A 13,313-nucleotide genomic window follows, 5' to 3' on the forward strand; every position below is an offset into this window, starting at 1 on the left:
TCTGTAGGACCCTACACCTCTGTAGGGCCTACACCCTACATCTTCCCCAGCCAGTGCTGCGTCTTAGCTGGCCATCTAACCTCCACAACATCTCAGCCTCTGAGCCTTCGGCCAGGCTGTTCCTTCCATCCAGAAAACCCTTCCAGGCGGACTCAGACTCAGCTTTCCAGCTCCCACCCCAACTGGCCTCATTCTGCTTGAGGTGCTGGAGCAAGGTGCTTGCTGTCTCTGGGCCTCAGTTTCCTGAATCGCAAAATGGGATGAGTTATTAATAAGACTAAAAGATGTGGCTGTGCCCCAGTGGCCCACCGGGGATTAAGTGGCTCCCGGATGAGTGGTTGGTATCAGCATTGGCGTGGCCGTCCCCACCATTCAGAGCCCCGCCCAGCCAGACCCTGCTCAGGGGGCCAGTGTCTCCAGCCCCAGGTCTAATTTTTTTTTTTTTTAGAACTTCAAGGCCCCCTCATGAGCTGCACGCAGTGTCATTTTTTCAGCCACAGTCATGTCACCTCTCCAGTGTCACTTCCTTCAGGCCTCACCTCTTCAGGACACTGCTGGGTCCTCAGCTACTTCAGGTCCAATGGGGGACTCCGTCCCGTGTCGGCAGCATGGGTGGGGGTGCAGAGAACATGGTGGCTCCATCGGCAGCCCGGCAGCCCCGCCCCCACGCCCCACCCCAGAAAACGCAGGCAGGCGCTCACACAAACACACCTGAGTAAAGTGGCGCGCTTTGCAATAGCCAAAAGGTAGCGACACCCGAAATGTGTGGGGATGGATGAATGCATACACAAAACGTGGTCCATGCCCCCACGCACACATCCCGCGGCCACCAACGAGGGGTGAGGCCTCCGAGCGGGGGTCGCAACCCCAGCCCACGACGCGCAGGGAAGGAACCAGACACAGGAGGTCACGCGGGGTGTGAGTCCACGCGTGTGACACGTCCAGACCAGGCTCCTCCACGGACACGAAGGGGCTCGTGAGGACTGGGCGGGGTGGGGGGGGCAGAGGTGACGGCTCAGGGGACGGGGTTGCTTTTGCGGGTCTGAATGTCCTGGAATTAAGCACACGTGGTGTCTGCACTATCTTGTAAATGTATTTAATGCCTCTGGATTGTACCTTTTAAAATGGTGTAATGGGGAATTTCATGTTCCGCGAATTCTACCTCGAATTAAAGAGAATGCATCGTTTAGAGTGTCTTTCTCCTCTGGGGGCCACCTCTGTGAGGACAGAGCCGAGAGCCGCCGGGGACCCGCACACAGGAGGTGGGTGGGTGTTTGGGGAATGGATGAGCCAGTGAACCCAGCGCCACAGGAACCTGCTCTCCTGGAGAAGGACAAGTCCCATCGCCTCTGCTTCTGGACGACTCAGAGGGAGTCTCGGTGTTGAAATATTCCCAGAATATCTCCTCCTGCATCCCCTAACCTGAAATCCGGGTTCTCTTGCCCAGGCAACTCAGTGGGGCCAGACACGCTCTATCCACGAGAGGCGGTGAATAAGGGAGGACCCAGTCCTTTAGCAAGTAAAACTTTTATTAAATAAACTTTCAGTTTCTCCAGACCAAAGAGAGGCATTTGGACATTGAAATGATGGTTGCAGCTTCTCACCTGAACACGCCACAGTGACAAGGACCTCTCCAGCCAGAAATCCAAACCAAGTCAACCCAAAGTTCCCTCTAAGTCCCTTTCTTGTATTCCTTTTCTGTGTGTGTGTGTGTATGTGTATGTATGTGTATGTATATGTGTGTGTGTGTGTGTGTGGCGGTTTGTCTCCAAAAGTCGGTTTGCAAGTTGAAACTTCATGAAATCACTCGTAGCAGAAATAAAGTACATCGTACAAATCACGCAGGTCTTCGATGTGGAGTATAAAAATGGTATTTACAGCCAGTAAACATGGGCCAGAGGGACACACGCCACTGCACACCCACACGCACTCCCAAGCAGGCCCAACAGAGGGCTTGGCGGGTGCCGGGGACACGCACGAGGCCCCCTCGTGGCCCCTGGGCACGCGCACGCAGACGCACGGGACACAGGCACGCTAGAGTGTCTCGGAACAATTATCAAACTCTGGAATATCGAAACAAGTTGGTCATTAAGACTTTTTTTTTCTTTTCTTTTCTTTTTTTTTTTTTTTTTTTTTTTGCAATGTGTTCTTTTTTGTTTTTTTTTGTTTTTGTTTTTTTCTGGGTCAGTCAACACATTTTGGTAGAAACAAAAGGGAATGCTTTTTTTTTTTTTTTTTTACAAATTTTTTTTTCTTGAGCTTATTAAGTTCTTCGGCGCCTCACTTGGCAAGAGGCCCCAATGACGTCCAACGAACTTGACTCTGTGCTTCAAAGTGGGTTTTCACGGTTTGAGTAGCTATACAGAGATGCCCCGAAAGGACTTCCCTCCCCGCCCCGACTAGGAAACAAAAATCCAGTCATCTGATTTTTTTTTCCCCATTTTGTTCTCTTTTCTTCTTTGTATCTGCTCAGAAAAACCAAAATTAAAAAAAAAAATTATCTGTAGAGGTATTTCTGGTAACGGGGTGCTGGGACGGTGCAGGTTGGCTTGTCCAACGCGCTTGGCAATCTTGGTCATGAGATCGTGAACTCCAGGCTGGTGATCCGAAGGCAGGGAGGGTGGCTGCCTGCCCTTGGGAGGGGGCAGGAGGGGCGGGGGGGCGCCCCGGCCCCTGTCTGCCCCTGACGGAAAGCTAAGGGCTATTGGTCACATGAGTAAGGCTATGACGGGGGTGGGGGGGGGTGGAGAAGGTGGGGGCGGGTCTCTTTTGTGCCTACGTCGGGGAAGGCAGGGCCCTGGGGTGAGGGAGGGGTTAGGGGGTCCCGAAGCTGCAGCTAAGACCAGGGACACTCGAGCTGGCTGAGCCCAAAGGCCTGCGAGAGCCGTCGGCAGCAGGGGCCCAAAGTCCTGGAGGTGTATCGCGTTGGCAGCTGATTCCCAGTGCTTCTCGGCGCCCTGGTCTGACATGACAGCGGGAGATGGGGAGACACTGGGCGGCCCGGTCATCCTCAGCCCTTCTTATGTCCCTGCTGAGTGACCGGGCCAGGGTCACCATCTCTTGGATGGGAGGAAGTCGGAAAAGTTTGGTCCCATGATCTATACTCAAAAAATATATATACTGTCTATAGCTCTATATATATATGCATATATATATATAGGAAAAGTTGTGATTTAGTTTGGGGAGCCACCAAGGAGGGGGCAGGGAACCTCCTGGCCCCCAACTCAGAAGCCCCCTCCCCCCAGCACGGGGGCAGATCACAAAGCCCCCTCCCGGCGCCATGTGGCCTTTGTAGGGTTTCACATTAAGGGGGTTGGGCAAGGGAGGCGGGAGAGACAGGGAGGGCTGGTGTCCAAACTCGGTTGTAATTTACGGAAAAGTCCGGGATCGGTTGGAAGCGGGAAGCCCTCCTGGGGTGGGAAGGCCCCTCACCTGGCGGAGAAGGGAGGGGCGTTAGGGTGGGGTGATGGGGGGCCTACGACACCGCCTCCCACCTACACCCCCTGCCCTGGCCAGGCTGGGTTCTGGGAACCCAAGGGCCCCTGTCCTTTCACAGAGAGTCCACTTCCGGATCCGGAGGCCAACAAACCGCCTGGGAAGGGACGTGGGGCCGCTGAGCCCATTTCCTCCCGCAACCCGGGGCCAAGAGTTGGGTTTATTCTGGTCTCCCCTGCCCCCTCGCTGCCACTGAAGCTCCACGGGGGCAGCTCCGCCCCCCAAGCCCCGCCCCGTGTCAGGTCATTCACCACTGGGGTGTGGCCCCAAGCGCGGGGAAGAGCGCCTAGCGCTTAGTAGGTGCTCAGTAAGGACTTGCTGTCCCGGAGCGTTCAGGTGCAGGGGGCATTAGTCGCCTGATCCCGTGACCGGATACCCGCGAATCTGGGGGTGCTGACTTGACAGTCGGAAAAGCATGCCCAGCCCCTAACTGAGCACCTACTTGGCGCCAGACCCCAGGCACGGCGCTTTGATGACCACGGCGCTTGTGATGGAGAAAAGAAAACCAAAATGAATGGTCAAGAGCTTTCCAGGTGGCGGGTCCTGGGCTTGGTGGGGAAAACACCGCATCCCCAAGCGGATCCTCCCTGTCTCGGGAGGCGACTTCCACGAACCCATTCCACGGATGAGGCTCGTCAAGGCTTGCGGTCAGTTACGTTTCCCCACTGGCCCCTTAGGCTCACTGTTCCTTCCCCCAGAGAAGGTGTTTAGTTGTTGATAAAGTTGTTCTCTCTGATGGCAAAATCCACTCTTGGGGGTGTGTCTGGGGGTACCTTTTTCGGGGGGGGGGGGCAGGCTGGTGAGCAGGGCAAACATTCCGCTTTCTCACCAGCCCACAGAGCAGGAACCAGAGAAGAGTTAGGACCCCAGCCCAGCTGCGAGACTCACAGGTCAGGACAGAATACCCTCCCCACAGCCCACCCCACCCCAGACCAAACCTGGCCTCTCAGTGAACTTCTATTCATCCTTCAAAGCCTTCTTCTGGAAGGATTCCCCAACCACCCCCGGACCCTAGATCCACCTTCCGTCCCAGCCCCGACCGAAGGGGGGATGGGGGTGATCTAGTCTAGCTCTGTCCACAGCGACCCAAGCTGGGGACCCCTCATGGCCTCCAGCAGCATCCCCGGGGGGCTGGGGAGGGCTCAGAGAATGAGGGGGTGTTTGGCCAAAACGGGGTGGGGGTGGGGGTGGGGGTGGGGGTGGGTGGGGCCGCCTGGCGGCTCACCTGGGCCAGGCCCGCAGCCTCCGGGCGGCTGTGGGCGCGGTCAGTAGGGGTGTCCCGGGTCTTTGGGCCGCTTCAGCTGCACCTTGAGCCTCTTCATGCCGATCTGAAAGCCGTTCATGGCCTGGATGGCGGTCTGCGCGCTGGCCGGGTTGTCAAAGCTCACGAAGCCTGCGGAGACCGGGGCGGACCCGCCATGGTGGGCAACGCGGGCGTCCTCCGCTTCCTGCAGTGCTGCGGCCCCGGCAGCCCGGCTCGCGGGGTCCTGGGGGCGGGGCGGGGCGGGGGGGGGTGCGCTCGCAGGGGCAAGTGGGCCCGGGGAGGCAGGAGGGCACGCCAGGGCACGCACAGCAGCCCGGCACCTGGCTCTGACACCCTCTAGACTTGCATGCCTCCGGGGACGGGGTGCTTGCTTCCTTACCCGGGGTCTGCTCTGCTGAGACTTCCCACAGGTGGAGGGAACAGGTGAGGCCCATGGGGGGGGGGTCCCATGAGGGCCACATTCTCCCTCCCTCCCCAACCTGGCTGCCTGCCTCCTTCCAGGCCCTGGATGCTAACCCTCTGCCCTCCCGACACTGCTGTCCATCTGGGATCTTGACTGTGGATCAGAGACTGTCTCTGCGTGAGTGTCCTGGTGTCACTTCTCTCTGTTCTTCTCGCCCTCTTCCTCTCTCTGCCTGTTATCTCGTTCTCTGTCTCTGTCTCTGTCTCTCTACCCCCATATCCCCCGCAACCCTGCCCCACGCCCCACAGGCCATCAGAAACATCCTGCTCGGCCACTCCTCAACCTTCCACCAGCCCCTGCCACCCCGGGCCACCCTGCCCTACTCCTGCCCCTCACCGCTCGGTCTTCGCAGGCTTCCCGGGAGGGTGTGGAGGCCACAGGGGCCAGGAGCCCTTTGGGGTGAGGGACTGCATGCCCAAGTATTTGAGGTGGGGATCCCCGAGCTCTGGGTGAGAGGCTGGGTGGGGGGTTAGGTGGAGAGAGAGCGGAGGCAGGGTTGATCGGTCCTGCAGAGGCCCACTGGGGAGCCAGGGGGGAAGGTGGAGCTGGGGGGCATAAGGTCTTCACGTCTACCAGCTGCCCTAACACCTGTCCCCCCGCTACACTGATCAGGAAACCGAGGCTCAGGGAAGGCACAGGACTCCTCACTGTTGAGAGGGATTGAGTGGGTTTTCCCCCACACGCCGCCTTCTTCGTCCCGCAAGTGGGATGCTGACGAGGGGCCTGGGCACTGGCAGAGGACCCTGATCCAGGTGGCCTCGGGTGCGCTGTTTGACCGCCCTGTGCCTCTCCTTCCTCCCCGGGGTAAAATGGGGCCGCTCTTCCCTTTCATGGTTGGATGCTGAGTATATACGGAACGCCCTGGCTAAATAGGCAAGACTTGGCCTTTGCAATACAACAGAGTGAGATTACGAGTCCACACTTCAGAGTCAAACGGACTGGTTCCGATCTGGGTTCTGCCTCTTTGCTGCTGTGTGAACTTGGAGGCCAAGGCCCTGTAGGACCACCCCGGCCCCTCCCTGGCCTTCCTCCTCCCACCTTCCCCCTCTCTCTGCTCCAGCCACAGGGCCTCCTGGCTGGCCCTCCAACACACCAGGCACAGCTCTGCCCCAGGACCTTTGCACGTGTCGCTCCCTCTGCCCCGGAACCCTGTACCCCAGACATCCTGGGGCTGGGAAATCTCAACGTTTGGGTCTCAGCTAAAACATTACATCCCGCACACCGGCTTCTGGGTCCTTAGGAGCAGATGGTGATGGTGTTCTTCCCGCCATTCATAACCCCCTGACGGATGCCCTGCCTTGTTTATTTCCACCTCCTACCTGTAAGCCTGTGTTTTTCAACTCCGCAGTCGCTGGCCAGGGGCGGTCATTTAGATCTGGATTCCTTAAAACTAAAACTTTTATCTCTTTCTCTATCTCTGTCTCTCTTCCCCATCTCCCCCACCCCCATCCTGCCCTGCTCCCCCCAGGCCATCAGAAACATCCTGCCGGTTGAACTGCCCCTCTCGAGGTGCCTGGCAGCCACGCGGTGCTCATAGCTCAGACAGCAGAGGCGAGAAGAACATCTCTGCCAGTGGAGAAAATTCTGTGGGGCAGCGCGGCAAGACTGCAAGCTTTGGAGGGCAGGAATTTTGTGGGCTTCCTTTGCTGCCCTGACCAGCACCCAGCAGCATGCCTGGCACACAGCAGGTGCTTAATAAGTGCTCACTGCAACTTCTAAATGTGCTTCTCTTGGACCACACCTGCCTCCTAGCTGACCACGCCAACCACGCCCTCCCACGTCTGTGTTCCTGGCAGCACGCGGATCAGGGGGACAGGGCTGGCCAGCAGGAAGGGGTGCCCGAAGCAGGTACTCACCAAAACATTTGCTCTGGTTGGTGGCCCGATCCATAAACACCTTGGAGGAGATGATATTGCCGAAGGGCAGGAACATCTGCGTCAGCTCCGTGTCTCCAAACTCCTGGGGGAGGTGGTAGATAAACAGGTTACAGCCTTCGGGACCTGCAGGTAGGGGAGAGAAAGACATAAAGCCCCCAAGGAGAGGAGGCGGACCCCCCCCCGGGGGGAGGGGCTTGGGACCGGAGCCCACCTCTGGCATCTCCAGCTGTTGGGGGAGGGTGCCCGTGACACCGGGAAGCAGGGCGTGGAGACGGCGCGGGGGAGGGGAGGCAGGGCGCGCTTACCCTTGCCTTTCTAATCCCACACTTGAGTACCCTGAACCTCTGATTATCCTCATGCCCCAGGTAATTTACAAAACTCAGATGGTCCCTCCCCGCAAAACTGACATAAATCCCTCAATGCCAGACCCTGGGTAGTCCCCAAATTCCAGACAACCGGAAACCCCGGAAAAAAAATCCCTAAACCCGGAAACGCCAGACCATTTATGACAGCGGATGCATTGTACGTGCGGTATGCGGACACTCTGTATATCTCTGCACTAATTCTGTAAATCTACAACTGGTTTTAAAATACGATGTTCCTATCTTACAAGTCCGATGATCACAGAATAAGACAAGTCATTCCCCGGTCCCAAACCCCAAATATCGAGATAGTCTTCAAAACCGTGGATAATCCTCCAAGCTTTGAATAATTTTCAAGACTCAGATGACACACATAAAAAAACCCTCAATTAAGATAAAAAAATTCTGTAGTCCCCAAGCCACCTGGTGATTTTATTACATTTTTATTTATTTTTAAGTAGGCTCCACGCCCAGTGTAGGGCTTCAACTCAGAACTCCGAGATGGAGAGTTGTGTTCTCCACCGACTGAGCCGGCCAGGCAGCGCTCCCCGCCCCCCTCCACGTCCCCACCTGGGCATTTTAACATGATATACTACACCAACCAAGAATAACTTCTTAAAGGCCCAGATAACTCTCAAAACCATCCCCTTCCCCAAAGAATCCCCAATGGAGAGGTTACGTAACAGCTACAAATAACAATGAAATTTTAAAACCTTCGTTATCTGAAGCCATGAACAGTCACCAAAACCTGCCCCTCATCCCAAACCAACAGATGACCTTCGCCCATGCCCCCCAAAACCACGAACCCCCAAACCACCAAAAATCCCCCTCGGTCCAGAAGTGAGTATTCTCCATCCCAGGAAATAAAGATCCGGGATTGCCCACGGACATCCAACCCTTCTCTTCCTGGTTAGGACCACAGTCCCAAGAACGCTTGTTTTTAAAATGCAAGCGAGTTGCAACGTGATCGTCGTGACTGATGTGGACGGCGTGATCTCGACCGCGGCACAAACGTTACAGCCGCCAGAGCGTGATCCCATCTCCGAGAAACACGGGGTGAAGGCGGAAAGCCACACCCAGCTGAGGGCACCCAGTGAGAAGACAACGCATGCGCACACACTCCCCACAGCACACAGCGGGACCACCGACCACTCCCTCGGCTCCCCACGTGTGTCTGAGCCACGTGCATCCCCATGTGAGGTTACGACTTCCCCTCTGACTTCAGACACGTCTCTCCCCGCACGTGACAGCAGCCACACCCGCCACCCTTCCCTTCAATGCCATGTCCACGTGCAAGCTTGAGGTCTTTGCCGGGATAAAGGGCCATCCTGACCGTATTTTTTTAACCTGCCCCTGGGCATGACGCTGTCTACCATTTTTTATCAGGGCTCTATCTTGTCTTTTGCTTTGACGTGTCGCGGACAAAGGTCTAGAATGGTGCGAGCGGGAGTCTTGTACATTGTCCCCCGAGGTGGGGACTCTCCAAAATGCTCATGGCGAGTGACAGCAGGGCTGATCACCACTGCCCTAGCTCTGACCGCCTCAGCCCTGGTGGAGGGAAGTTGGAGCAGGGATCAGGGAGGGAGACACCCAGGTCCGAGCCATCCACAGAACAGTGACCTGAGGCAGCTGGGCCCTCTTGGAAGCCCGTGCTGGCCCGCCCTGGATCAGGGGGTGCAGGGGGTGTTGGGAGGTTGCTGAAAGTCGCACTGGAGCTCCAGCACTGTCAAATCCTCATGCCTGCCATCTGTGACTTTACCCACTGAGCCGCCAGAGGAATAAAATCTGACGGAGGACAGAGTAGCGGCTGGTTGGCCCAGCTGGGGACCCTTCAGCCTAGAGTTCGTCTCCAAAGCTCAGCTCGTTTCCTGGCAAGTGGTCCCCTGCCACGGGTCAAGGGCAAGGGCCAAGTGGGGCAGAACCTCAAAGAATTCAGTTTGCAGGCCAGGACATCCACAGTGCTCCCCAGCCATGGGGACAGTGGGTCACCTCCCCCTGACCCCTACTAGCTGGATGGACAAGGGAAAGAGCCTTCCTGGTGCTGAGCCACACTGTGCGTCAGGAACGGCCTTGCCTCCTTCCCAGTGACGCCTCGACGCCTCTTGACCCAGATGGTCGCTCCTGTTGCAGAGGAGGAAACTGAGGCACGGGCAGTGAGTGCTTTCCTTACCATGCACAGCCACAACTGGGTGGACCTGAATCCTGGTCTGTCCGACCCCAGAATCTAACAACTTCCTCCTTCCGCTTTACTGGGGAGCCTCAGTTCACCCGAGATATCCCACCACCACCCGCCGCCCGCGCCCGACCTCAAGATGAGCGTCCTTCCCCAAAATTCAGAGGCTCGTCCGGTCCTGGGAAGGGTGGCTGGTGGTGGCTGGGTCACCCCTAGGCCCGCTAGTCCTATGGTTCCAACTTTCCAGAGGAGCGAGCCGTGGCTCCGAGAGGGTGATGAGGTTCCCCCAGAGCACCCAGGGGCCGCGTCAGAACTCGAACCCAGGTCTGTCTGGCCCGCAGGCCGTGCTCTTGGCCGCGGTTCCCCGAGTTCCCGCGCCACGCCAGGCCAGGCCAGGGGTCCTGGAGGTCGAGGGGGCGGTCAGAGGGCGGGGCTGGCGCCCAGGGGAGGTCGCGGCCCCCTCACCTTCTCGCTGCTGCTGCTGCAGGAGGGGCGGCGGCTGGGGGACGCTGTGCGCGATGGGCGTGATGGCCGCGGTGGGGTACATGGCTGCGGAGACCGGGAGCGAGACAGGGCGGAGGCGGGTGTGAGGCCGGTGGGCGGCGCGGGGAGGGCGGGGGCGGGGCCACGTTGGTCTTGGGAGGGAGGCGGGGCGTGCCCGCGGCGGAGGGCGGGCCTAGGGGAGGGGCCAAGGCACAGGGAAGAGTGAGGCGGGGCCATGGCTCGAGGGGGTGGGGCCAACGTCTGGAATGAGGGAGGGGGAGTGACCACAGCCGAGGGCGGGCCTGAAGGAGGGGCCAAGGCCGCACAAGATCAGAGTGGGTGGGACCAGAGTGTGAGGGGCAGGGCCAAGGCTGAGGGCAGGGCCCTGGAGGACTCGGGACAGGATATGGGGGGCGGGACCAGACGCTGCGAGGGCCGAGGAGGGGTGGGGCCAAAACCTGGGAAAGGACAGGGCCAGAAGTAGGAGGCGTGGCTAGGTACAAGAGAGAAGGCCAAACGAAAGGGCGGCCCCTGGGAGGCGGGGCCAGAAGCGGGGAGCTGCCAGGGGGCGTGGCCAGACAGGAAGAAAGGCGGGGTAGAGGGGCGGGGCCACGCCCGAGAGTGGGCCGGACTGCCCGCGTACCTGTGTATTGCTGGACTCCGGAGAAGGCGGGATGGAGGGTCTCGGCTACCGTCGGGCTCTGAGCTGCGGGGTAGACGGAAGGGCTGAGTGGGACGGGGGCGGCAGATCTTCCATCCACCCCTGATCCTTAGCGCCCGGAAGGAGAGCAACAAACATCTGCCCAGCTTCATCTCTACATAAACGTTTTATAGGTATGGTCCCCATTTTACAGGTAGGAAAACTGAGGTTCAGAGAGGTGAAGCAACCAGCGCAGGGCCACTCAGATAGGAAATAGTAGAAGTCGAACAGGGCTCCAGAGAGGTTTAACCCCATCTCTCTGTCCCCATCCGGACCCCCTCGCTCTTCCCCTTTATTCTCCAGGACTTCAGGCCTCTGTTCCTGACCACCCCCCACCCCCATCCATTTCCCTCTCTCCCATCCCAAGCCTCACTCATCAGACACCTCGCGGATCCCCCATGTGGCTGTGACCTCCTGGCTGCTCTCAGGGCAGGAAGTAAGGGGAGGAAAGAGGTTGTCCAGACCACTAGAGCTGCTGCATCAGGGGGAAATTTCAGCCAAAAGATTCAGCTCCAACGGAGAGAGGTTACTACAGGATGGGTGTGTGTGTGGGGGGGGTGACCATAAAGGGGTCACATGAATGAATCACCCCCCGGAGATGGAGCATTGTGGTGGTGGTTACACAAATCTCTGACGGTGATAACATGGCACAGACCCCCCACACACACACACACGCACGGGTGCACACACAACGTGGTACAGTGTCCATAAGGTGTCCAGCTCCCGTCGAGGTCATTGTACTGTACCAGTGTCAGCCTCCTGGTTTCGACAATGTGCTTTGTTATGTAAGCTGTTAGCATGGGTGGCGGGCTGGGCTGGAGGGAGCAGGACCTCTCCGTACTTCTGAAACTCTCTGTGAGTTCCAGTCATTTCAAAATAAAAACAAATTCTCCTCAATGGTGGATATGCAGATGACTTACTTCACCCAAGCAAGGTGTTGGAGGAGGCTTGCCTGGGGACTGTGGTACAGAATGGGGAGAGCTGGGACCTCGGCTCTGCAAAGGCAGGGCCCAGCCGAATTCGGTGCATGGAGAATACTGCATGGCTGGATGTAGGAGTGGATATGGGTCCTGATATCTTCCTCAATAGTGATGGTTAATAATTAAGATTGATGGTGCTGTTCTTGGTACAGACAGTGTGCCAAGCATTCAACATGCTAATTTCGTCAGTGCAACCTCCTGAGATGACTGATGGCATCAGACCCATTTCCCGGGTAAGGACACTGAGGTCCAGGGACTCACAGAGACCACCCAGGACAACCGAACTGAAGCTTGACCCCAGATATGTCTGGATATAAAGTTCCCGTGTTTTAACCACCCTGCTATAGTCTCTTTCTCTGTGCCCACAGCTCATGTCTGTTGAGCTGACAGTCCCTCTGGTTCCCAGGGACCATGGCATGGGAACACCTGCTTGTCCCAGAGACGCCCTCCCCACCCTCCCACCCACCCATAGGTCCCAGGGGACCACTCCAGTTACCTGGGTAGGGCACAAGGCCATTGGCATACACGGTCTCTAGGGCAGGGTGCCCCCCAGGGAAGGGCACAACCCCTGCGAAGCCATTGGTGATGGGAGCCACGAGCCCAGGCACGGCCGTGGTGCCAAGCAGCGGGGGTGAGTGCAGTCCTGCAGAACGGAGGAGCACCATGGGGAGCCTGAGCCTGGCCCTGGCCCTGGCCCTGCCCTGCCCACCCATCCTTAGGCCCCTGGCGGACTCTCACCAGAGGCAGGGGTGATGGGCGTGGCAGGCAGCCCGTTAAGGCTGACGGCGCCAATCTGCTGGATGTGGCAGGGTGAGAAGGCCACGCCGGGGCTCAGGTAGCTGCCCGACGTGGACAGGACCGTTGTCTGCTGCTGCATGAGCTGGGGGTGGAAAGGAGTCGGTGTGCACAATGGGGGTGGCACCTGCCCTGAGGTCATGACTCGTGGGAGGAGGCCTGGTCCTCAAGTGACTTGAGTAGGGGAGGGGGTCAGCCTGGCTCTCTTGGCTCAGGCTGGGGTCAGGGCTTAGCTGGGAATTGGGGCTCAGTGTGGGATCAAGGGTCTGTCTAGGATCAGGGCTGAGTCAGGAATTTGGACTCGGTCTGGGATTGGGGATCAGCCAACACTGAGCTCAGCCAGGGCTGGGTCTCAGTGTGAAGTCAGCCTCGATTTAGAGGCTCCTTTTGGCTTGGAGGCCCCGCCTAGATTTAGGGCCTAAGCATGGAGTCGTGTCAGCCCAGAGTTGGGGTTCAGCTCGGGCCTCAGTTCATGGCTGGGGGCTCAGCTGGGGTGGGGTGGGGGGCTCAGGAATCAGCCTGGATCTGGGGACTCAACCATGACCAGGATAGGACCATGAGTCAGAGAGTAGGAAGAGAGAGAAAGATGAGCAGAGAGGCAGAACCCCCAACAGAGCATGCATGGAGAGAGAGAGACTGAGCCGGACCCCCCCCCCCCCCCGCCCCCGAGTGGTGTGGGGAGCCCTGCTGGAGACGGAAGTGCAGCCGCTGCGGTCACTCA

The 13,313-nt window shown here is 58.3% G+C and overlaps 1 protein-coding gene across 13 annotated transcripts in view; it reads right to left on the reverse strand.

The window, feature by feature from the left end:
- Nucleotides 1–1,511: 1,511 nt before the first annotated feature.
- Nucleotides 1,512–13,313, reverse strand: part of CELF5 (CUGBP Elav-like family member 5) — a 48,436-nt gene continuing 36,634 nt past the window's right edge. For 6 of the 13 annotated variants that reach the window (XM_045086815.1, XM_045086792.1, XM_045086820.1 and 3 more), the window contains 7 exons: nt 12,536–12,677; nt 12,294–12,440; nt 10,761–10,823; nt 10,100–10,183; nt 7,079–7,222; nt 4,721–4,888; nt 1,512–3,432 (listed from right to left, as the gene is read on the reverse strand). In XM_045086815.1, the coding sequence (XP_044942750.1) occupies nt 4,761–4,888; nt 7,079–7,222; nt 10,100–10,183; nt 10,761–10,823; nt 12,294–12,440; nt 12,536–12,677 (708 nt within the window). In that variant the 3' untranslated portion in view covers nt 1,512–3,432; nt 4,721–4,760. Of the gene's footprint in view, nt 3,980–4,720; nt 4,889–7,078; nt 7,223–10,099; nt 10,184–10,760; nt 10,824–12,293; nt 12,441–12,535; nt 12,678–13,313 lie in introns of all 13 variants that reach the window. The other 7 variants (XM_045086842.1, XM_045086830.1, XR_006608583.1 and 4 more) reach the window with 6 other exon arrangements.

The sequence above is a fragment of the Mustela putorius genome, unplaced genomic scaffold, assembly GCF_011764305.1.
Source record: "Mustela putorius furo isolate JIRA1106 unplaced genomic scaffold, ASM1176430v1.1 tig00000095_pilon_pilon_pilon, whole genome shotgun sequence".
Classification (NCBI taxonomy): Eukaryota; Metazoa; Chordata; class Mammalia; order Carnivora; family Mustelidae; genus Mustela; species Mustela putorius.